Source organism: Huiozyma naganishii, chromosome 1, assembly GCF_000348985.1.
Source record: "Huiozyma naganishii CBS 8797 chromosome 1, complete genome".
Taxonomy (NCBI): Eukaryota; Fungi; Ascomycota; class Saccharomycetes; order Saccharomycetales; family Saccharomycetaceae; genus Huiozyma; species Huiozyma naganishii.
In genome coordinates this window covers 31534-55235 of record NC_035922.1, presented here as the reverse complement: position 1 = coordinate 55235, position 23702 = coordinate 31534, and the positions used below count along the sequence as shown (strand labels likewise).

The following is a 23702-nucleotide window of genomic DNA, read 5'->3' as shown; positions in this document are numbered from 1 at the left end:
CTGCTACGGGTACTACCACTACCACTGTCCCATAACCTTCAGTCACTTGACGCTGGTTGCAGCAGGCGATGACTGAAAATTTTTTTCAATATGGAAGGAAAGTCGTATCAAAAGAATGTCATTACTGCTACATGATATAGGCTCGTAGATACCGCTTGTTGCGTCGGTACTAATAGTTACAAAAACACTGCTGTGTAGGGTAGAGTCGCTCCGTGGGGCGCCCTCACCTCAGCAGTTCGGGGATGTTCCCCGGGTGGCACAGCCACCCAATTGGCTGCTTGATGCCCTTATCGTGGTCGACAATCCTGTAGTTCTCGAGCAAGTCGATTATGTACTCCAGCGTGTAGCCCCTGGAAAGTCCTTTCTCAATGGCCTTGCACAGCACCTTCCTGCGCGCGTAGTGCTTCGTGACAGCCGGGTCGCGGCGCCAGCTCGTCTGGTACCGGTTCTCCATCTCCCTGAGCGATGGCTGCCCACTAACGCCCTCCGTGTACTCGAGCCACACCTCGCGGACCGTGTGCGGCGACTTGATGAACTGGAATTCCTTCGAGATCATGCGCTGCGTCCCCGCGGAGGCGGCAGCGGCGGCGTGCGAGTTCCCGGGGGGCGATTGGTCCCCGGTCTCGAAGATCGTCTGGTCGTGCCGCGGACTGGCCCTTCGGCTGATGCTGCTCTGCCTGTGGTTCTCTGAGCCTGTGTCTACTACGCTCCCACCGGCCGTCTGTACGAGCGGTTGCTGTGGCATCGCATGCTGCTGCTGTTGTTGGTCGTAGCTCATCGCCGCGTTCTGGAACGGTCCGGCGTTCACTTGCGGCTGCTGTAGCACTCTGCCGTTGGAATTGAACGTCTCTCTGATGAAAGTGGGCTTCACTGCGCCGCCGACCATCCGCATTGCTCCGTCCTGGCGTGTCCCGGCGTTATTGTTATTGTTGTTGGTGCTGCTGTTCAGAATATCGTCGAAGAACGGGTCTGAGCTGGACTGGTTAAACATTCCGCCTCTCATGTTGAGCCCCTGGTTCCCGCTCCCCTGCTGCTGCTGTGGGACGATCGCGGTGTTCGTCCCCACGGTGCTCGCCGTTGGGGTTGTGTCGCTAGGCAAGTTCAAGTGTATACCGTTGATGAGACTCGTAGTGGCGGTGATGCCGTGCACGCTGCTGGACAGCTTGTCCCTGAGTATCTCGCCGTGCCGTGCCTGGTCGTTCAGCATGACAGAGATCATCGAGTTCAGCTCGTTGATCTGCTGCTGCTGCGAATTGACGACCATGTCGTACTTCTTGAAGTTGTGGTCCAGCTTCGCGCTGAGCGCATGGAACATCGTCTCGAACATCGCAATCCGCCGCTCCAGCTCCCCAACCCTCCCGTCGAGAAACGACCCCTCCGCCGCACCAGCGACACCGCCGTCCCCGTGTCCGGGCCCAGAAACGGACCCGCCCCCTGCCACACGGTCACCGTCGTCAGCCATCGACTCCACGTTGCTCATCTCCCGCATGAGCATCTCCTTCCTCGTCTTGTGCACCGAGTCGTCCATCCCCGTGTACTGACGGTAACTTTGTGTGTTCCAGCTCAAAGTATGTAATGTCACTTTCCCCAGAGTGAAAAAAAAATAATGACAGAGGGAGATCGTCAAACCTTCCAACTATCCCACGTACTCAGCCTCTGTGTCTGTGTGTCTGCGATTGAACAATTGCAACTGGAGAAGCACGACGACACTTACAGAACAAACACGCAACTGCAAAAAAACAAGGAACGCCCTCTATCGCACCAGTCAGCCCTCTTGCTCGTGCCCCGCTGGCGGAGTTAATCAAACCAGAGCGAGACCTAGAAGCCAAAGCAGCGAAGTGAACAGTGGTCTCACGTTACACTGCATTGGAAGCAGAGGCAGAAGGAAAAAAACAAAACAAAAACAAGCACAATGAAGTAATCAGCCACAGGAAACGCAGCCTCGAGCGAAGAGAGTCTTCCAGAGCCAGCAGCAGTGCACCAAGCGGGGGTCGAGGGTAGAGGCACCGTGTTGTATCTTCCTGCGCCTGGGGTTGTCGTGCGGGGAGGGCGGGGTCGTGCAGCGAGTGCTGCGGCTGTGGGTGGGCGAGCCTTCGAAACCCTCGAGGCGGGATGATCGACATACAAACTTCCTAAAAGGGAAGACCAAAAACAAAAAGAATGTGCGTTGCCGTTTTGGGTGCGTTCGCGCAGAGTGGTAGCGCCAGTGGGACTCACGGCATCGTCTCGAGTATCTCGTACAGTTGGATGGTCGCCATGTTGCTGGTGCAGTTGGAAGAGGACGAGGATGGGGCAGTCCGCGAGGGCTGGCGGTCCCGCTGCTGGTGCAGTGTCTGGAAGAACTGTTCGAGAGGGGCGCCGCGCGCGTGGCGGGCCGGCTCCGCGTCGTTGTACACGCCGACGTCGTTAGCGTACTCCTGGCTCAAGGGTCCGTCTTCTTTGCCCGGCAGCGCAAAGCTCCGCTTCGGGAAGTCTGTTAGCGGGCGCCTGTGCTCCGCGCCGAAGTGCACGATGTCGTTCGTCAGATCGATCTTGAAGTATGTCTCCCTCGTAGACCGCAGCACGGACTTCATCAGAATCGTCAAGATGTCGTCCCTCGAGGGGGTTAGAGCCCGCGAGTAACTCAGTTGCTGCCGTAGGTCGTCAATCGAGATGCTAGAGTACGTGGGGGCCACCCGCCGCCACAGACGTAGTGTCTGACCCAGACGTTGCACGTTGCTCGTCAACGCTTGCAGGGACCGCGCTACACAGTGTAGTTGCCCGATGTAATGGTACATCTCAGGGAGTTTGAGGTCTAAAAAATTCGTGTAAATGCCGCGCAGCGTCTCCATTATGGGCTCGTCCTTCAGAATCCTCAATTGCTCGAAATCAAACGGGTTCACAGATTTCCCCTCGTCGTAAGGCGTCACAACAATACTGGTCAGAATGAACCCTGCAAGAACAAATTGCCCAGGTTTCAAATGAAGCGACCGCAGTGTACCCATTTGATCCAAGTGCTGCAAACACTTCAAGAAATGGTCCCTGCAACTCTCAACTTGTAAACGATAGTTCGTGACCAACCCTAAGTCCTGGTCCCGTGTGTCCCGCGGCAACGATAGAATCGCCATCGATAGATGGTAAAGGTACATCAGTCGGGAATCCTGGGAGACAATCAGCGACCGCTTCGAAAGCGACACTAACACGTTTAAACACTCGGCAACTTTGTCGTCCTCGTCCTTCATCGTCGAATAAGTGCTGAAATAGTGGCTAATAAACAGCTGCAGGAAAAAATTCGTCTTAGCAACAAGGTACTCCGTGCCGTGGGAATCCACTAAAGTCGCCTGCTGTATAATATCTCTCTGTAACTTCCCAAGGATCGACAGATCGATTCGACGATCGCCTTCAAGGAACATCCACCACTGCCTCGCGGTAGCACGCTTGAACGCCAAAAGCTCCTCTATATCTTCGCTGATCGAATGCTCTAGCGGCTCAAAAGTCTCACACAATTCTAATTGCATCCGAACAATGCCTCTTAGAGTAGTATCATGAGTATCTTCAGGGAGAAGGTCGAACAAGAACTTGTTATCAACGGACGGGAACAAATCCTCCAATATCGCATGAAGTTTCGAAAGTTCCAAACCGGCTCCACCTTCACGGACTAAAAACTGGACAAAATTGCGGCAATCTTGGTAGAGTTCCAATTTGTTGATATTGTTTTGGTACCGAATTTCCTGAGCCCAACACTCCAGAAGATGGAACCAGGATTGTACTAAAACATGGCAATCCGTACTGGTGTTGCTCAATACCTCGTGGAATAGCGCTCTTGCCCTACCCCACTCTCTATCATTGAGAAGTAAACCCCCCATCTCTAACACCAGTTCTGGCTGCCTCCTAGTATCCTCATCGGCTGCTACGGCCGCTGGCACTCGCATCGCGCCAGCTTTATCCTCGCCCTCGCTCTCGAACTCCATATCACTCATTTGCATCTCTTCATCCTCCGAGATCATGAAGGCATAGTCGCCATCTTCATCCTCTGACATTGGCCCCTAAAAGTAGGCAGGTTACGCCACAATGACCAACCTTTCCCTTCCTCACTACTACTGGAACACCGCACATTCAAACTTGAAATTTTACTGTTTTATAACAAGAGCAATTGGGAATAAACCAAAACGGATGTAGCAGATTCCGGTATAGAACAAGTGTTTACACATAGTACAGTACATTACACCAACACCGGTCTCCCCTCTGTTTCGCTTGACTGAGACGCACTGATCAAGTAAAGACAAAGTTAGTAATTACGTACATCTTGCTCCGTGACCCCATCCTTCTAACCGCAGCTCAAGATAAAGAAAATGGAGCATTGACGGGTCATGCCAGAATGGCCACCGTGTTTGAGACACTTCCTGTGGCTCATTCGGGTCCCCTTTGTTTGGGGGTTGTTAATTGAGAGACTGTTCAAATCTGCCTGACTCATCAGAACTCGGATTTATGACTATTTTTCGCTCGACGTTGTGAGACAGCAAAAGACATAAAGAGTCTCTAGAAAGTAATCTCGCGGTCTTGCTTCCACCGAATCGTCTTCTGGACCTGCTTTATCTCTTTTTGCAAAGGGGCCAATGGTCAACACGTTGTTTCCATTGCCCGCGCTCAGCTACTCTTTCCAATCATTTGTCCAGAGACATTCGTTAAGGGGACGAGATGCCGATGCTGAAGATAGCGGGATAGATGGTATGCTCGATGACCCGAACAACAACCCAGAGGGTCCCAGTTCTGGGTTTGCTCTTCAGGATTTTCCCGAAAATGCAACAATAACGAAGAAGAACGAGCCCTTCGAAGTCGACAATGGGTCCCATCGGCTGCACAACGTTGTATCGCATGAGCTTACCGAAAGAGATATCCAACTTTACGATATCGACAGCGATTTCCCAGATGGTGGATGGCAAGCTTACCTTGTAGTATTTGGCTCCTTCATGGGACTGATTCCAGTCTTTGGTACTATCAACTCACTAGGTGCTATCGAATCGTACGTGTCAAAGCATCAATTGGCCACAGTCAGCTCCTCGACGATCTCTTGGATCTTTTCACTGTACCTGGCAATAAGTTTCATCAGTTGCATATTTGCGGGTAGTTATTTCGATAGAAACGGTAGCAGAGGTCCCATGATTGGGGGGTCTCTTCTGTACGTTGCTGGTATCGTCGCACTGGCTGACTGCCATACAGTTTGGCAGTTTATCCTGGCGTTTTCTATTTTGTCTGGGACAGGGACAGGACTGCTAATGACACCTTTAGTCAGTGTGTTGGCGACTTGGTTTTTCAGAAAGAGGGCCACTGCTACTAGTATCGCTACTATAGGTGGGTCTGTCGGTGGTATAATGTTCCCACCAATACTACGGAAACTGTACGAAGAGGTGGGTTTTGTATGGGCCATCAGAATATTTGCCCTAATCTGCTTTATTTGTTTGGCTCTCGCCACGCTGTTGGCGAAGGAGAGAGATAAACCAGTATCCGAGCCATTCAAATCTAAAGGGGAGATCATCAAATGGTATATTCAATCGTCGTTCAATTGGAGATACCTTTTAGATTGGAAGTTTCTGTTTTGTGCCCTAGGATCCTCTCTATCAGAGGCATCGTTGACCTCCTCCTCAACGTACCTGGCAGGGTATTCCATGTCTGTGGGGAACTCTGAAACAGTTTCCTATAACTTGATCACGGCATCAAACGCTGTTGGCATACTGGGAAGGTACATCCCCGGTTACCTAGCCGATAAGTGGGTTGGCCGCTTTAACATTATGATCATTACTGTTTGGATGGCTACAATATTCAATTTTGTAATGTGGCTACCCTTTGGAACTAACAGGAGTGTCCTTTGGGCCTACGTTTGTCTATACGGGTTCTCTACGGGGACCGTTCTGTCGCTAACTCCAGTTTGTTTGGGTCAAATCTCCAGGACAGAAGATTTCGGGAAAAGATACGCTACGTGTTATTTCCTGGAGGCGCTAATAACCATACCAATTATGCCCATTGGTGGTGCCCTTATTGGGAAGGGCACCCTATCCAACTACAATAATCTGATCATATTTAACTCGGCCATTATGGGGGTCGGTGCGGTATGTTTCATGATATCAAGGTACATTTGTGTTGGTAAAAAAATGTGCAAATTCTAAATGTTTTGGGACTGTGGAATATATTTATTAGTTGGATGCAACTATACATACTTCTTATGGACAACTAAAAAGAGAGCACTTAAATATTTAGCAATTATTTTCACCAGAAGTAAAATAAACGGGACATTTAGGACAAGAGGGAATCAATTTACCAGTCAAATATAAGAAAAAACGGCGTCTTTCATCAACGCTGCACCAAGATACACCCCAAAGCGTAACATCGGGGATGCAGGTTTCTAGAAAAAAAGAGGAAAAAGGAACCAAACTTGCTGTGATTACCACCAAAGGATCGAATATCAACAGGGAACATAAGGGTACCAAGGAAAATTCATAAGCACAAAAATTGAGAAGGAATAAACCAAAAAAAGAAATAAAGAAGCAGCCACAGTCCCAGGAAGAGAAAATGCATTATTGCACGCTCCATCTGCGAAACGAAAAAACGCAGTCAGACCCACATGAAGCAGTGTCGGGCTCACCCTAAAACGCGGAAAGAAGCGACATAGATAGATACATATATGTTCCGCGAAAACGCATGGGCATACCGACTAAAAACTCTCCCTCAATACCATTTATAAATGTAGTGTTTAACTACTAGGTTATTAGTTGGCAAAGGTCAGAGCATACCTTGGGAATAAACGTTACTGGTTAGCCAACGATACTTGATCTTGATTAACCTCGACAAAAACCGCAACTGTCAGAAACGAGCGAACGACAGCAACCACCGTTAGAAGATCTTGGAAACTCACTCTTCTTATATACGTATCATATCTGTGTAAAGAAAGGGTGGCACCCCGGAGGGGATATTTCCCTTTTGGGCGATTAAGTGAAAGAAGAACGCCGGTGTTAAACTTTTGTGACTGTTTTTTATTTTTCAAAATGTTTGGGTTTATTTTGTATTTTTTTCTATTATTTTCAAGTTTGAATTTCTAGATTTCCTGTTAAAGTAAATGCCATTTTCAACGGACGCAAATTTCTGAATCTTTTTTTTGCTTCTCGTTCACGTTTGAAATTTCAATTTATTGCTCTCTGACCCATAACAGACTAGTTTTTGTTTCGAGTCATCTTCTCCCTTTCAATAGCAAAAGACAAAGTACAGTAACGCTTCAAGAATGGGTATTGATCACACTTCCAAGCAACACAAGAGAGTCAGTCACAGAACTGCTCCAAAGTCTGACAACGTCTACTTGAAGTTGCTAGTCAAGCTTTACACTTTCCTAGCTCGTATGTGAAACATTTTTTTCTAGTCATTTAGGACTGTTAAGGGATTCTGTCACAGTATGAGAATGGTCACATCTTCCAAGATGCAGCTACTCTCTATTGTGCAACTACTAATTATGTTGTACAATGAAGAACGAGAAGAACTCACGTTCTCTCCTTCCTCTTTGTTCGATAATTGTATTTCCAATTTTGTTCTTTTGGGGACGACTCTGGTATACAATTAGTAGAGTTCTGCGAGTGCGGATGGTTCTTCCATTCTGTGCGGCACAATCTGAGCAGAATCTTTTTTACATTTTTTGGAAATGAGGCAATTGGCAACAGTTTCCTCATTACTTCAAAAAACATTCCCACATTTAACAAGTCTTACTAACAATTCCATTGAAAAATTGAATCCTCATTCGATTCTATGTTTTCTATTTTTTTGTCCAGGTCGTACTGATGCTCCATTCAACAAGGTTGTCTTGAAGTCTCTGTTCTTGTCCAAAATCAACAGACCACCTGTGTCTGTTTACAGAATTGTCAGAGCTTTGAAGCAAGAGGGTGCTGCCCAAAAGACTGTTGTCGTCGTTGGTACCGTCACCGATGACCACAGAATCTTTGACTTCCCAAAGACCACTGTCGCTGCTTTGAGATTCACCGCCAGCGCCCGTGCTAGCATCACCAAGGCCGGTGGTGAGTGTATTACTCTTGACCAATTGGCTGTCAGAGCTCCAAAGGGTCAAAACACTTTGATTCTAAGAGGTCCAAGAAACGCCAGAGAAGCTGTCAGACACTTCGGTATGGGTCCACACAAGGGTAAGGCCCCAAGAATCTTGTCTACCGGTAGAAAGTTCGAAAGAGCTAGAGGTAGACGGAGATCAAAGGGTTTCAAGGTGTAAGTTAGTTAAAACAGAATATTCATTACGTCTCTATATATTAGATATGCAAAACTGTATCCGTCATTTTAATTTCAACAACACCATTTGGCTCTTTTTTTAGCTTGTCATCGTTTCTTCCTCATCCAAAAGAAGTATTGCAGAGAGGTGGACGGTTCTGGTGTTTATGATTTGAGGACTGCATTACTTCAATACATCCGTACACCCAGTAAACACCCGTACACCAGAGTATTTGTTTTTTACATTTGTTAAAGATATTACTCTTTACGGTAACGACGCAATTTCTGCGACTTTGAAATTTCTCAAATATCGAAAGAATAATATCAAAAGAGGCGATGGGGCCAATACAGTGTAACATCAGTGGACAGTTTACGTCACCGACAGATAATTGAACTAAAAACTATAATGCCAGGTGTTTCCGTTAGGTATGTTTAATGATGAACCCGTCGGGGGTTTTTTTTTTCGCACCGTGCGAAGGTAGATGTGCTGGTATCGCTAATAGCTATTGAGGACTCTTTTTTCATCTGTTGAGGTTGAATGTGACATAACGGAAGAGACCCAGGAAAATTGAGATGATTGGAAGTCGCAGTGCGATATTGTCTGAAATCTTTAAAGCCAGAGTGATCCGGTGCCACCGTAACCCCTTCCCCCACCCCAAACTTCATTTACTAACAATTGATTGAAATTTATTTATGCCACTCTCCAGTGGCATTGAGTACATTATTGTTTTATTTATAGAGACGTTTCTGCTCAAGAATTCATCAACGCCTATGCCTCTTTCTTGCAAAGACAAGGTAAACTAGAAGTCCCAGGTTACGTTGACATTGTCAAAACCTCCCAAGGTAACGAGATGCCTCCTCAGGACTCCGAAGGTTGGTTCTACAAGCGTGCCGCCTCCGTTGCCAGACACATCTACTTGAGAAAGCAAGTCGGTGTCGGCAAATTGAACAAGTTGTACGGTAACGCCAAGTCCAGAGGTGCCAGACCATCCAAGCACGTTGACGCCTCCGGCTCCATCAACAGAAAGGCCCTACAGGCCTTGGAGAAGATCGGCATTGTTGAAATCTCTCCAAAGGGTGGCAGAAGAATCTCCGAGAACGGTCAAAGAGATTTGGACCGTATCGCTGCCCAGACTTTGGAAGAAGATGAATAAACGATTTTTTGATCCCACTGCTCAAAAGAGTTTAAGTAAAAGAATTGTTCCCGATAAATCAAGATCATTTTTTGTATAATTCCTCATTTAATATAAATATAATATATCTACTGTCATTCCGTTTCATAGCGCAGCGCTTCGTTCGCATTCCTGACTCCCGAGCACAGTTGCAACTGCTGTTTATCCCCGAATCGGAAGCGCACCGGCTGGTGCACCCGAATTCCAATGCCACGGCACTGAAAGACTATATATAGTCTCGACAGAAAATGGCCGAGAAAAACGGAGGGAAAATAATTAATGATGACTATGAGGGTTACAAAACGTCAAAGAGTTACTGCTTGTTGAGAAGTTGCTCAAGACAGCTCAATATGAGTCCCGGTTCACTGTCCGGTGTAAGTATGTACGCTAAGAGTTTGTCCGATGCCAAAGAGCAAGAGGCGTTTGAACTGGATGGTAAGGTAAGACAGAGAACCAGCACATTTGAAGTCGAAACTTCAAACAACCCCGACGCACTGTCGATCAATCCTCCTGAATCTGCCGGTCCGGATTCTGCCCCCTCAGGAAGTCCACTATTAAGTAACTTCAAAGCCAGCTTTTTCAAATACTTGAGGTTTATTGGACCTGGGATCATGGTTAGTGTCGCATATATCGATCCCGGTAACTATTCCACCGCGGTAAGTTCTGGTGCTGCGCACCAATTTTCTTTGCTATGCATTGTCTTGTTATCGAATTGTATTGCTATATTCCTACAGTGTCTGTGTATCAAGCTTGGTTCGGTCACTGGCCAGGACTTATCCAGAGCGTGTCGACTATATCTCCCCAGATGGTTGAATTTGATTGTATACTTTTTCGCAGAATGTGCTATCATCGCCACGGATGTCGCAGAAGTTATTGGTACTGCCATTGCGCTGAATATTTTGATCAAGGTTCCACTTCCAGCGGGTGTGGCCATCACAGTAATTGATGTATTCACCGTGATGTTTGGTTACAAGCCCGGTTCAAGTTCAATCAAATTCGTGAAAATGTTTGAGTACGGTGTCGCCACTCTGGTTATTGGCGTGTGCATCTGTTTTGCTATCGAACTCGCATATATTCCAAAGGGTACTGTATCCGTCGGCCACGTTTTCAGAGGGTTTGTACCATCCAGACAAATGTTCCAAAATAACGGAATGTACGACGCAATTTCTATTCTGGGTGCCACCGTTATGCCCCATTCGCTATTTCTGGGCTCTGCATTGGTTCAACCGCGTTTGCTGGAGTACGACATTTCCCACAACAATTACTCTGTTCTGGAAGATGACCGGATCGATGACAAGAACAGGGAAGAAGTAATGGAGGAAAGGTATTTCAACTACAGACCGACCATGGCTGCAATCAAGTATTGTATGAAGTATTCAATGATTGAGCTCGGATCCACGCTATTCACGCTGGCCTTGTTTGTCAACTGTGCTATTTTAATCGTGGCAGGGGCTACACTATTCGGTACACCGAATGCTGCCGAGGCAGATCTATTTGGCATCCATCAGTTGTTATCCAGAAACCTAGCGCCGGCTGCTGGTACCATTTTTATGCTGGCATTGTTGTTGAGTGGACAATCTGCCGGGATTGTTTGCACAATGGCAGGCCAGATTGTTAGTGAGGGCCATATCAACTGGAAATTGAAACCGTGGCAAAGGCGGTTGGTAAGCAGGTCTATTTCCATCATCCCTTGCCTTGTTATCTCGATTTGCATCGGTAAGGAGGCCCTGAATAAAGCTTTGAATGCTTCTCAGGTCGTCTTATCTATTGTCTTACCCTTTTTGGTAGCACCATTGATATATTTCACTTGCAGCAAAAAAATTATGAAGACGGAGATTACAGAGACGGAAGGTCCAGCGGAACCAGCTCAGACAAGAGACAGTGACTTATCAGCCCTTGACGTTCTAGATAACACAGATGAAATTGACAATGAGCGCCTTGAAAACGAACCCGAAATTAAAACTGTAAACATGGCCAACAACTGGGCAACAACTATTGTCGCCATCCTTGTGTGGATTTTCCTCTCTCTATTGAACGTTTACGCCATCGTTCAACTGGGGATATCCCATGGGGACATAAACTAAAAGAGTTGATGTATCACCGCCTTCCCGAACCCCAGAACGGTAAACAGGTAAATACAAAATTTACAGTTGAATAGTTATGAATTGATCAATACATAGAAAACACTTTCAAACAGAAAAGAACGGAGGTAATAAAAAAGAGCAATGTTGATTGTAGACGAAATAATTAATGACCAGTTATTTTAATGCGAAAAAAAAGATATAGTTTGCACTTGGAACGAAAGTTATTACGCTTATGAAAGTATTGGTTGGAGTACCGATGAACTAATTATATTCTTATTATTATGGAGTTTCTTTTCTTCCAGTCCGTCAAAATTCTATTGCTCTACCTGTTGTACGGATGGTATCCGCTGTTGTTACGTCTACTGTAACTGTTGTCACCCCCCCTGGCCCCTCTCCGGCGGCCACCACCAGAGGATCCATTACGGTACCCGCTGCGGTAGCGATTCCCCCTGTCTCTATCGTTTCTCTCTCCACGTTCACGGTTGGAATTACCACCGCGTTGGGATGGGGGGACGTTTGAAGGGTCTCTAGGGCCTCTTGGCAAATTCACCTCCGGGGTGCCGTCACCGGAATTGCTCCTTTGATCGGAAGAACCGTCTTCACCAATGGTTTGAACCCCATTGTTGCCACCGTCACCACCGTTGGGGCTTCCAGCCCCCTGTTGTGGTGGCGACATAGACCCGTGGCCATCTAATGGGGATCCACCAGGCGCTTGGGGCATGGTGAAACCGGGCATCATCATGGCCATTTGCTGCATTTGCTGCTGGTACATCTGGGTGTAGTCCATGCCGGTTTGTTGCTGCATCTGCTGGTAGTACTCTTGCATCTTTGTATAGTATTCTTGCATAGCTTGAGGATTGAACCCGCCGCCCATCATTGGATTGAAAGCCATCATTGGGTTTTGGAACATCTGTGTCATATTAGCACCGGTCACAGGGGCGCTCCCGGAGGTACTCCCACGGTTGTTTGGATTGGCACCACCGTACTGGCCTTTTTGCATGTGTCTTGGCTCGGCTCTCTTAATTTCAATCTGTTTCCCCTTGAAGTCGATGTACTTATTTTGGCAGACTCTGTCCACGGCCTCTGGCGAGTCGTATGTGACAAATCCGAACCCACGAGATCTACCGGTGTCCTTGTCCAACATCAGCTGTGCGTCGATAATGGTACCGTATTGGGAGAAGAACTCTTCAAATTCCTTTGGTCTCACATCAGCGCCAATACCACCAACAAAAATCTTACCCGTCTTATCTTGCTCCTCTCTTGGGATGGATCTCTTTGGGTCGATCACTTTACCGTCCAAGATATGTTGGGTCTTAACGACCTCGTCCACGGACGATGGTTCCTCAAACGTCAAGAAACCGAAACCTCTGGATCTCCCAGAATTTGGGTCCTTCATGATCTTCAAGTCTATGACATGCCCGTACTTGTTGAAGTACTCCCGTAGGCCGTCTTCTGTGGTCTCCCAATTTAATCCACCGATGAACATCTTACAGTTATCCTTTGAGATGTCAGCCTTCACATGACCGTTTGCATCCAGATTGCTTTCTGCGGGACCGGGAACTGGAGCATTAGACGTAGACGATTGGTTGGATGTACCCTGTTGGAACTGGGACATGCTCTGCTGTAGCTGTTCCCATGGTAACCCAGCACCAGGTGCGGTCTGGTTGGTAGATGAACCAGAGGTGTTGCTCTCAGGTTTGGTGTCCTTGGAGTCCCCGCTTTCTTTGCTGATCTGGGTTATGTTGGAGGACAATGCTTGCAAAGCGGCCAGTTGATCCAGTGAGCTGGACGTGTTGGCAGCTGGTGCAGGAGCCGGGTTGTTCTCCTCTGCTGGTTTGGAGGCATTCTCAGAAGTGGTGGGTTCCTCCGCCTTGGGTTGCTCCTTGGCGGTCTCCGTGGTGGACGCCACTTGCTCGTCGTCACCATAGATATCGTTGAAATCTTCGTCGTCAGAACTCATTGTTAGATCGTTCTTGCTGCTGTTTCTAATATTGCTTTGTTTTAGGCTGTTTGCTATCCTTTTATCTCTTTCGATACGTATTACGAATATATGGAAAGGTAATATGCACGTAGTTAGCAGAAGCTTTCCTGTTTTTTTCTTTACTTATCAGATGTGAGCGTGATAGAATCAATAAAGCAACGGCTAGATTACAATATAAAAAAACGAATTTATTAAATTAATGTAGTAAAGAAATTGATACGGATCGTTATACTAGTATTATTCTTGTATACTTCCTTTTTGGAAAACCAAACGATTGTTTTTTTGTTCACTTCTATTCCACTGGAAAAAGCTAAGAAGAACAAGTAATAATAACGGACGCTGTAATGCACAGATTCAGTATCTCTTTATATTTGCTCGCTCTGTAATAAAATGTGTTTTCAGTTCAAATCTTGAAAAAAGTGGCACGATTTCACTAGCTGAGTTTCTGTGATCGAAAACTGGAGTAGGAAATTGCAGCGTTACTGAAAACTACCTTCTTGATCTAAAATGGGAAGTGTCGTTAAAACGTAGTCCGTCGGACAGATATTGCCGGGGTTAGAATCCTAGAGAACGGGAAATTAGTTCTATACGGGAATAGTTTGCGTTTCTGCCCTCCAAACACCCAACTGAGAGGGAAGGGAAACCCGCGAAAAGAACAACAAAATTCGCAAAAAAAACCTTCCCTTTTATACTAAAAAATGTTGTTTCTGGAGGGGAAGAAGAAGTGCCGTGGGAAGTGATCTGTGCCAGGGTCGCAGACCGCCAGAGAGACCCTGGCGCCGGGCCTATCTCCTGACGCCAGCGAGTAGCATGCAAGAGCGGTGGATGCATGGCAGAGGTAGATGGATTTCACGTTTTCGTTTTGATGAAGAGGAGTGAAACCCAGGTGCACAATTGCTCCGGAGACAGAAGACACAATTTAAGCAAGCGTCAGAATAAGACGGGGATGGGGGAGAGGGAATAGACGTACAAAATACAGTATCGCATCACCCATTCTCTCTCACTCATGAAAGAGTAGTATATTGCAGGTTCTCCAGTTCTCCCCGATATGTGTCACAAAATATCGAAATTTGCACTGAAAGAAAAAACTAACGTATTGTGAAAATTTATATGAAGCGATGAGATGAAGATGCACAGGCAGTTTCGAGAGAGACTCATTGATCAACAGTAGTGTAGCCAATACCCGGCATAAACCTCTTTGCATCTGCTCTGCTGCTTTTTGTGGTTAGTGTTCCAGTTTTTCATTTACTCTCTTTTATGCTAATATGAAGGAATACCTGCTGTATATGGCCCAAGTGCATCTCAATTTCAGACGAGCAGAGTTGGAGTCTCTCGCTGACCTGGGCGGTATTTCGCTGGATTTTGCCAGTTATGACCCGGAGTCGCCCTTTTGGGTGGTCCAATTGGAGAGCGATGACCAGGCGAGAGCGCTTGTGAAACGGTCTATTTTGACTAAAGCTGTCTTCGAGTATTGGGGTTCTGGCCCCGATTATGAATCTCTACATAGAGACGTTCAATCGAGGCCCGGTTACGATGAACGGAGGATCCGCGTAGCGCAGGACTCCTTCAAGTTTGAATTCGAGAACTACCACGGGAAGCACAAAAGGGACATGTCCGAGAAGATCCGCATTATAGATGGGTTCCAGTACTTGGGTCTGGAGGGTACCATTGACCTGAAAAAACCGAAGCAAATGTACACCATCATTGAGGAGTACGGGAGGATCAATTCACAAGAGACCACCGATGAACCGCTCCGCCTTCGGTTTGGGAGACACGTACAGACGAGCGACCGGAGCGCGATGGATTTACTCGATTTGAAGAAGAGACCTTACTGCGGGACGACAAGTTTTGAGGCAGAGTTGTCCCTTGTGACGGCCAACATAGCACAGGTGAAACCGGGGACACTCATGTACGATCCATTTGCTGGGACTGGATCCTTCCTTGTTGCTGGCGGTCACTACGGTGCGCTCGTCGTTGGATCGGACATAGATGGCCGCATGATCAGGGGGAAGGGCGCGAACGCGAACATAAGCGCTAACTTTAAGAAGTACGGCATGGAGGGTCGGTTTCTTGACGTGTTGACGATGGATTTCACACATAACTCGCTACGGACGGGACTTCCTATCGACACGATCGTGTGTGACCCACCGTACGGGATTAGGGAAAGCATCAAGATCCTCGGTGCAAGGGACCCAGAGAAGTTTGAGGGGAAAGAGAAAGTGATGATTGACGGGAGACCCTCGTACTTGAACCGTGACTACATCCCGACTAAGAAACCTTACTCGCTGGACGCGCTATTGGACGATCTACTACAGTTTGCATGCGAGCGGTTGCCCCTCGGTGGACGGCTTGCCTTTTGGATGCCTACTGCAAATGGTGAGAATTTGGAGACCGTGATCCCGTTGCACGGCAACTTGGAGTTGAAGTACCATTGCACGCAGGAGTTCAATAAGTGGGCCAGGCGGTTACTTGTATACATCAACCGGGGCCCCAATTACCACGGTCCCACGAACACGGGTGTGAAACGGTCCTCAAAGGCTTTCAGGGACCATTACTTTTCAAATGCGAACCGTTGAGAGTACAAAAGTATATAACAAGTATTAATTGAAACTCTCCTCATTTTGTCAGGAACAGGGCGACGTTTTCCAAGGAGACACTACTGTCTACGTACTTGATGAGTTCTGCCCTTGAGTTGGGCAAGTTTTCCCGTGCCCACTGTAGACTCCCCTCGTCTATCAGTTGTCTTGAGAGGAGTCCATATTGGTCCCTCTGTTTCAACGTCATCTCAATCGCGTCGCCGACGGTGACCATATCTGTATCCTGAGCACCTGGCCTCCTACCGCTCGTTGCCCAAGAGCACATCTTGGCAAGACACTGGAACAGTTGCTTGTAAGTGAGAGGAGGGTCTGACGTTTCGGAGTCCCTTGCCTCTTGGAGCAATTTGTCGAAGAAAGGTGGGTTGATATAGTCTCTGGCGTTGCAAACGTGTCTGCAGCACATGGCAATGCACACTGCGTCAAGCCCGCCGCGCATCCTCTCGGAGCTTGCGATACACCTGAGCGTGAGATCCGTCGCGACACCGCAGAGATGTTTCGAGATGGCAACGCAGTGGTGGGCGCCCTCGAGCAGCGGGTCCATTTGTAGGTCCTTGATATCGATCTTGACTCTTGTGACTTTGTTGGATGCACTCGGGCACATCTCCTCCGTATCCTTTGCGATCTTTGTATCGAATTTCATTCTGTTTGAGGACCTGTCCACGAGCACGAAATCCGGTGGATCTGGCGCGGCGTGTAAGTACGCTTGGTTGACGTACCTCGAGAACTCTGCCCTGCCACACCCGAACTCGACGAAAGTTCTGTGCCGGCCCGGCGGGCATGCCTCGAGCAAGTGTTGGATCAGTGAGGACTGTTGTTCTGCATGTTTCCTGTTCTCAAGCGTTTCCAGCCGTGTACTGTCCAAGTACTCGTTTGCCTTTTGGCGGATCGGGGATGCGCGAACCTTCACGCTGCAATCCAACAGTTGCAACACCTGTCTCCAGGTGCCATCGGGGAGTGACTCAACCCTCGTATCCGGCACCAGTCCACTCCCAATGTTGCCATCCAGCTTATAGAATTTTTCACCGTCATTTCTACGAGCTGCTTTGAAAGTGTTGCATTTCCGTAAATGTGCCCTCAATTGGTGTTCCCAAACGGTGTGTTTCGGGTCCAAGGGGCAGGGCACCCTCTCCACGCCACCAGCACCCAATAAACTCAGATGTTCGAGACAATACTTGCTCCCAGCCCGACGCGTCATCGCACACTGTCTTTTCTTCTGCTCCATGACGTGCTGGCACCGCAGCCTGCCACCGGCACCACCCTCCTCCAGCTTCACCCTCTTGTGCTCCATGCCTCCTAGTGCAACGCAAAGAGCAGTGGACCCCAGCACCAGACCCAAACGACTCACGTACTTCAAGCCATCATCTCATCTCATCTCATCTCATCGCAGGGAACAATTTTTCAAGAAGAACAGCCTCGGCGATCGCCGAGACACCCGCCCGCAAAAGTTCGGAGAAAAACTGGCGGAATTGCACGTGATGGGACAGTGACACACACGAGCATTTGCCCAACCGGCTGTTGCAGAAAACAAAGCATCCGGGTAATCGAAACCCCCCACGCACCCGCGCAACGCCCGGAAACCGGCCCCCGCCCGCCCGGGGCCGCGCGCCCGGAGACCGCCGGACCGCCGGCGAAAACGAAGAGCGGGCGGAGCTTTCCGGACAAACGGAGGACCGGTTACCCGCGGACCCCCACGGGTGGCCCCACGGGTCCCTCCACAGCAGTATATAAAGAGGCTGGATCGCACTGGGGTACTGCCTGCGGGTCGTTGTCTTGCATCACTACAAGCAGTACTCTAGTACTAGTAGTTCAACTAGCACAGTATACACACACACACACACACACACACACACACACACACACACTTATTACATCCCCATGCCTCACCAAGTGATTGAACAGGGAGACGGACTCAAAGTCTCCGTTTTAGGAGCCGCTGGCGGGATCGGGCAGTCGCTCTCGCTGCTGTTGAAGACGCAGTTGCAGTTTTTGCTGCGCGGTGCAGACTGCGACTCGAAGAGGCTTTCCCTGGCGCTGTTCGACGTGAACAAGGAGGCCATTGACGGCGTGGCTACGGATCTCTCGCATATCGACACTCCAGTGGAAGTTTCGGCCCACTCGCCACAGTCTGGCGACTCCGCGGGGATCGGGTCCTGTTTGGAGAATGCAGACGTTGTGATTATCCCCGCGGGGATGCCCCGTAAACCGGGGATGACTAGGGACGATTTGTTCAACATAAACGCCAAGATCGTCGCTCAATTGACAGACTCGATCGCCGAACACTGTGATTTGCGCAAAGTGTTTGTCCTGGTCATCTCGAACCCAGTGAACGCTTTGGTCCCCGTGATGCACCACAGACTGCGTACAAAGCACCAGGGGCGTGTCCGTGGGACAGGCATTGAAAGACGTGTCTTTGGTGTCACGAAACTGGATATCGTTCGTGCCTCGACTTTCCTAAGAGAAGTAGTGAACAAGGACTCAACAAACACAATGCCCTTCGTGCCAGTGATCGGCGGGCACTCAGGGGAGACAATAATCCCGCTGTTCTCCCAGAACGAATTGTCGGAACAACTCACTAAGGAGCAAAGGGATTTCCTAGTGAACAGGGTCCAGTACGGTGGTGACGAAGTGGTCAAGGCAAAGAACGGTAAAGGTTCTGCGACTTTGTCAATGGCCCACGCGGCCTTCAAATGCGCTCAGGATTTCATCAACGTTATCTTGGGGAACACAAAGGAGATCAACACGATCAATTTCGGGTCGCTACTAGACTTCGAGGGCAGGCCGATCGCCCACGGCGCGGAGAAGTTGCTCAACGCGGTAGACAACTGCTCCTTCTTCGCGGTGCCCATGACAGTGACTCGTGAAGGTGTCCAGTCGGTAGACTACACCATAGTCTCACGCATGGACGCAGCAGAGAAGAACGAGATGCTGCCCCTGTGTGTCTCAAAGCTCAAGAAGAACGTCGCCAACGGCGAGACCTTCGCAGTCCAACTAGTCTAGCAAGTACCCACTACATACTATTATATATTCTTATTACCTGTTCTGCGAGTGCCGTTGAAAGTGACCACATTATTACTGCGAAATATATGTATCCACAATATCTTCCAAAACAAAAGGATCTCGAAGTCGCCACAACACGAAGCGGGAGCCACGACGACGGGAAGAGGACACTGCGAGAACCCTCAGAAGACTATGGCTGAAGAGAGGGAGGTGCTGGAGGTGCCCCTGAATGGGAACCCGCGTGCGGATACTCAGGGGGAAACGGCCCCCGGGGCCATCCCCAGTGAGAAGAGCTACGAGTTCGTCGCGGACGACGTCACGTCGAACAGGACCAACTCGGTCAAGAGAATGCTCATCAAGGAGTACAGGAAGATAGGCCGTGGGGCCTTCGGGACAGTCGTGCAGGCGTACATCACGCCGAACAAGGAGAATTGGTACGGGCCCTTCGCTATTAAGAAAGTGCCCGCGCAGACAGAGTACAAGTCCAGGGAGTTAGAGATCCTTCGTGTCACCGACCACCCGAATATCGTCAAGTTGGAATACTTCTTCACGCACGTGTCCCCCTCAGACAACAAAGTATACCAGCATCTTGCCATGGAGTGCCTCCCAGCAACGTTGCAGATAGAGATTAGCAGGTACGCGCACAACAAGATGGAGTTGCCCCTGAAACATGTGAAATTGTACAGTTACCAGATCGCTAGAGGTATGCTCTATTTGCACGCATTCGGGATATGTCACAGAGACGTCAAACCGTCAAATATCTTGGTCGACCCAAGCTCAGGGGTACTCAAAATATGTGACTTCGGCTCAGCGAAAAAATTGGAACCGGATCAACCGTCAATCAGTTACATTTGCTCCAGATTCTACAGAGCACCAGAACTGATCTTGGGGTCCACGCAGTACACGACACAGGTGGACATCTGGGGGCTTGGGTGTGTCATCGGAGAGATGCTTGTCAGCAAAGCTATCTTCCAAGGACAGGAACCCCTGTTGCAATTGCGCGAAATCGCAAAACTGCTGGGACCACCGGACAAAAAATTTATCTTCTTCTCAAACCCAAGTTACGATGGACCTCTGTACTCGAAACCATTGTTCACGGGCACGCCACAGTCCAGGTTCGAAAAATATTTTGGTAAATCGGGACCAGATGGGATCGATCTGCTCATGAAAGTGCTCGTTTACGAACCACAGACAAGATTGTCACCAAGAAGGATCTTGGCTCACCCGTTCTTCGACGACCTCAGAAGAGAGAAATATTTTTTCCCAAGAGATCATGCACAGCCGGTAAACCTGCCGGACTTGTTCAACTTCAACGAATTCGAATTACAAATACTAGGAGACTTTGCAGAAAGGGTGAAACCATCACAAGAGGAGCACTCGCAATAATAACAATCCCCATAAAGAACTCGCCCACTTGATAAAACGGAACTTGAAACTTTCATCCATGCCACATATATAATTTATTAATGTACTCTCTCTCCTTCTCTTTCCTCCATAAGCATTTAATTCTTGCTATACACACTAATTGTTCAGACTGCCAATTCTTATCTGCATTGGGAGAGGCAAGAAGTTCCTACTACGTAAATTATATAGTCAAAGAGTACGAGTATTCGTCCTCTACCGTCTGTGCAACCCACAGGATCACACAGCTCCCCAGTATCAACAAATTCCCCAACACGTTGTTCACACCCATCCCAAGGGTAGGGTACGACGTGTAGTCCTTGACCAGAAACTTGATAACCAAAACGACTATCGACCCAGCAAGCCCACCGGCAAGCAGCGCAAACCCACAGAACAGCACTGTACGTGCTTGCCAAGCCATGTGCGCGTCCAAGTCCCCGCCAAATGCACCGCCGCCAGAACCGCCGTTCAGTGCACCTTGCATCAACCGGTTCTTCTCAATGGAGTTCACCACAATCATACCTAGTGTGCTGCACAGGAAGGGGATCCAGTCAATGAACGTGACGTGCACATCAGATGCGTTAGAGTACTTGGAGTAAAGGACAGCATCCAGGAAGACCCAGAACCCGAGTGCGTACAGGGTCCCCGAAAGGTACACCCCGAGTGCCCGGACCCCTTGGAAGCTCGGGATCTTGAAGGGCAGACGAAACAACCTGTTATTTGGTTCAGTCTCCATCACTACTGCAGAAGAGTATTCGTGTCAAACGGCTCGGTCAACTTCAGAGACTGCCGCTAACCGTTATCAGTTCAGCAGAGCAACAGCTGGTGTCAGTATGTGCATCTTCAGTCTTGATATATGTAATATGCAATTTTTCAGTTATATCAGAAGAAACGAGGCTCACGCTACTTACAACACGAGAAACGCAGCACCAGCAAGGGCAGCACCAGCAATTATGAGGGCCGGTCTCTCCAAGACAGTGCCAACGTTTCTCTGCTTACCTGTGCCGCGTTTTACCTCATCCCTCGGGGGTGACATAGGCGAGCTACCTGGCAATGACAGGTCCCGGATGACGTCAATCTTGCTCTGTCCAGTCCATTTCCTGCCGTCAACGTCGAATACAGACCGTGTGCTTTTCAGATCAGATTCCTGCAACTGCACATACTGTCCCTGTTGGATGTCCACTCCCTTGCCAATCAGCTCAGAGGAAAGCGTGCTGTTCACGTCTACTTCAATGTTCAGATTTTGGTACTTGTGAGAACACGAGATGGGGCTTTTGGCCCTGGGTTTCTCGCTTGCAATTGCCAACGTGTCAATGCGATTAAATCGTTCTTGAAGCTGTTTGAAATCGCCCAACAGCGCGACGTCCCCACTATTCACATCGATCTCCACAAGCCCGTAATCGTTAGACTCTTGGGAGTACTCGTACGCTATCCCTCCACTAAAAGTGCGCAACATCTCCTTCGAAAACAGGCCCTCGACTTCCTGGAAGATCCGCGGTTTCACCCTATTGCAGCCAAACTCGGATAGGAGCACCGGCTTGGTGTAATCCTTGTAAGCATCCGCTAGCACGTTGTACCCTGAAGACTCCATTGTCTGCTGGCCACACCATTGGTAGGAGTTCACCCCGTAAAAATCGACACTGTAATCGTCGTCGCCCTCAGTGCACTCTAGGTATTTTGACAACGACACTCTGTAGTCCAAATCGTCCGCTGCTGAGTAGCCAACGGGGATGTTCCGCGCGCAGTGCGACTTGACGAATTTTTTGAGATCTCCGACGACCTGCTTGACATACCGGGGGGACTTCTCCGAGGATTTCTTGTCGTTAATGACCTCATTGCCAGCAAACACGCCAAGAGTATTTGGATAACTTGAAAACTGCTTCACCAACTGGAAAATATGAGACAGATAGTCCTCGTTGTACGTGGTCCACGGTTCGTACCGATTCAGATGTTGGGTTTGCATGGGAGAGTTTACATCCAGTAGCAAATATATCCCAGCTGCAGCGAGCATGCTCATGCACTTGTCGTGATTCAAATGTGGATTCAACGAATATATTCTTATTGTGTTAACACCCAATTGCTGGAACAGCGGGATATCACGAGCACACAGCTCTGGGTCTGATAGCGGGTCCGAATCGCGGTTAACCTCTGCGGACCCGCCGGGCTGGTATGCGAGTCCCCTTATAAAGAAGGGCTCCCCAGTGACAGAATCGATGAAATGGTTCCCAATTGTCTCAATCGGGTGTACACCACGATCACTCTGTTTCGAGCCAGAGGTGCCGCGTGCGAGCAGCGAAACAAACACTATTTGCGGGAATGCATTCAGTAATCTCATCGTAAACACTAGAACTATCGTAGAGTAACTTTAGGGCCCGACAACTGTCTCTACACCACCTGTCTCTTTTATTAACTGGTTCCATTTTGTGTCATTTGAAAGTTTAGCGGCAAAACTTTAAATACTTTGTAAGAGCTAAAGTTAATTGTGATTGAAAGAGATATGTTAAGACAGTTTAATATTCTGATATACAGTATACACACAATTATACGAGTCATATTTGCTGCACTTGCTTGATTAAGTCTTCGTTGTTTGTTGGGTTTTGGATTCAATGTCGGTGCAAATACCTTGCAGTTTACATACTTTCCGAATAACGGGCTATCCACATGCCTCCAAATGCCAAACTTCTACTGGGACCACAAGTAATTCTGATATCCAATATAACTACAACGTATTAATCGATATCTAACTGACGGTATCCAACTAACATGCGACCTTGGTTCTTTAATACATGAGATTCAGTAGGTAAAGATTACTATATGATAGACATATTATTCGAATGGTATATAACTTTGGACATATCTGCTTCTACAATATCTCGCCTCAACCATGTAGCTAGGTCAGGGTGCCGTAACGTAACCAACATTCAAAACATGAAAGCCAACTCCACCCGACTAAAGATTTTACAAATATCCTCAATTCCCTCCCCCTAACCAGTAGTACATAGAGATGTATTTAAGGATTCATAGCGCGAAGAAATGCGTGTCGTCGAACGTAGGGTATATAAAACCTTGCTCTGTCAATGTCCCGCATACGTTCCGTACAGTTTCCTCGTCTATGTTCAAATTTTGCGAAATCAGTTGCATTGGCACGGCAAATGAATTGGCGTCCTTACCTCTGCACTGCTGCTTACAGAAATCAAGGACCAGCTGAGTTGGAGCAACGTCTTTCCCCTCAGCG

The 23702-nt window shown here is 48.3% G+C and overlaps 14 protein-coding genes across 14 annotated transcripts in view; 7 read left to right on the top strand and 7 right to left on the bottom strand.

Moving 5' to 3' along the window:
- Positions 1–223: 223 nt before the first annotated feature.
- Positions 224–1528, bottom strand: MSN1 (Msn1p; the record flags this gene model as incomplete). The annotated part of the gene is made up of 1 exon (XM_022608674.1): positions 224–1528. The coding sequence occupies one exon, from the start codon at positions 1526–1528 to the stop codon at positions 224–226; it is 1305 nt and encodes a 434-aa protein (XP_022462078.1).
- Positions 1529–2213: 685 nt separating this feature from the next.
- On the bottom strand, positions 2214–3986 carry RRI2 (Rri2p; the record flags this gene model as incomplete). Its single annotated transcript, XM_022608563.1, has 1 exon — positions 2214–3986. The coding sequence occupies one exon, from the start codon at positions 3984–3986 to the stop codon at positions 2214–2216; it is 1773 nt and encodes a 590-aa protein (XP_022462077.1).
- Positions 3987–4595: 609 nt separating this feature from the next.
- MCH4 (Mch4p) lies at positions 4596–6143 on the top strand (the record flags this gene model as incomplete). The annotated part of the gene is made up of 1 exon (XM_022608451.1): positions 4596–6143. One exon carries the CDS (start codon positions 4596–4598, stop codon positions 6141–6143), a length of 1548 nt encoding a protein of 515 aa, XP_022462076.1.
- A 1109-nt stretch (positions 6144–7252) lies between these two features.
- RPL18A (60S ribosomal protein eL18) lies at positions 7253–8239 on the top strand (the record flags this gene model as incomplete). The annotated part of the gene is made up of 2 exons (XM_022608340.1): positions 7253–7364; positions 7791–8239. The coding sequence occupies 2 exons, from the start codon at positions 7253–7255 to the stop codon at positions 8237–8239; spliced, it is 561 nt and encodes a 186-aa protein (XP_022462075.1).
- Positions 8240–8641: 402 nt separating this feature from the next.
- RPS19A (40S ribosomal protein eS19) lies at positions 8642–9389 on the top strand (the record flags this gene model as incomplete). The annotated part of the gene is made up of 2 exons (XM_022608229.1): positions 8642–8661; positions 8975–9389. The coding sequence occupies 2 exons, from the start codon at positions 8642–8644 to the stop codon at positions 9387–9389; spliced, it is 435 nt and encodes a 144-aa protein (XP_022462074.1).
- Positions 9390–9655: 266 nt separating this feature from the next.
- Positions 9656–11491, top strand: SMF1 (divalent metal ion transporter SMF1; the record flags this gene model as incomplete). The annotated part of the gene is made up of 1 exon (XM_022608118.1): positions 9656–11491. The coding sequence occupies one exon, from the start codon at positions 9656–9658 to the stop codon at positions 11489–11491; it is 1836 nt and encodes a 611-aa protein (XP_022462073.1).
- Positions 11492–11813: 322 nt separating this feature from the next.
- On the bottom strand, positions 11814–13451 carry HRP1 (Hrp1p; the record flags this gene model as incomplete). Its single annotated transcript, XM_022608007.1, has 1 exon — positions 11814–13451. One exon carries the CDS (start codon positions 13449–13451, stop codon positions 11814–11816), a length of 1638 nt encoding a protein of 545 aa, XP_022462072.1.
- A 1286-nt stretch (positions 13452–14737) lies between these two features.
- Positions 14738–16048, top strand: TRM11 (tRNA (guanine-N2-)-methyltransferase; the record flags this gene model as incomplete). Its single annotated transcript, XM_022607896.1, has 1 exon — positions 14738–16048. The coding sequence occupies one exon, from the start codon at positions 14738–14740 to the stop codon at positions 16046–16048; it is 1311 nt and encodes a 436-aa protein (XP_022462071.1).
- A 40-nt stretch (positions 16049–16088) lies between these two features.
- Positions 16089–17357, bottom strand: TRM13 (tRNA:m4X modification enzyme; the record flags this gene model as incomplete). The annotated part of the gene is made up of 1 exon (XM_022607785.1): positions 16089–17357. The coding sequence occupies one exon, from the start codon at positions 17355–17357 to the stop codon at positions 16089–16091; it is 1269 nt and encodes a 422-aa protein (XP_022462070.1).
- A 587-nt stretch (positions 17358–17944) lies between these two features.
- Positions 17945–19066, top strand: MDH2 (malate dehydrogenase MDH2; the record flags this gene model as incomplete). The annotated part of the gene is made up of 1 exon (XM_022607674.1): positions 17945–19066. One exon carries the CDS (start codon positions 17945–17947, stop codon positions 19064–19066), a length of 1122 nt encoding a protein of 373 aa, XP_022462069.1.
- A 192-nt stretch (positions 19067–19258) lies between these two features.
- Positions 19259–20452, top strand: YGK3 (serine/threonine protein kinase YGK3; the record flags this gene model as incomplete). Its single annotated transcript, XM_022607563.1, has 1 exon — positions 19259–20452. The coding sequence occupies one exon, from the start codon at positions 19259–19261 to the stop codon at positions 20450–20452; it is 1194 nt and encodes a 397-aa protein (XP_022462068.1).
- A 199-nt stretch (positions 20453–20651) lies between these two features.
- Positions 20652–21203, bottom strand: VPS68 (Vps68p; the record flags this gene model as incomplete). Its single annotated transcript, XM_022607452.1, has 1 exon — positions 20652–21203. The coding sequence occupies one exon, from the start codon at positions 21201–21203 to the stop codon at positions 20652–20654; it is 552 nt and encodes a 183-aa protein (XP_022462067.1).
- Positions 21204–21374: 171 nt separating this feature from the next.
- On the bottom strand, positions 21375–22802 carry GAS4 (1,3-beta-glucanosyltransferase; the record flags this gene model as incomplete). The annotated part of the gene is made up of 1 exon (XM_022607340.1): positions 21375–22802. The coding sequence occupies one exon, from the start codon at positions 22800–22802 to the stop codon at positions 21375–21377; it is 1428 nt and encodes a 475-aa protein (XP_022462066.1).
- A 683-nt stretch (positions 22803–23485) lies between these two features.
- Positions 23486–23702, bottom strand: part of RFA2 (Rfa2p) — a gene marked incomplete at both ends in the record, with an annotated part of 864 nt that continues 647 nt past the window's right edge. The window contains one exon of the mRNA XM_022607229.1: positions 23486–23702. This exon is cut by the window's right edge and continues 647 nt beyond it. Coding sequence (XP_022462065.1) covers positions 23486–23702 — 217 coding nt within the window.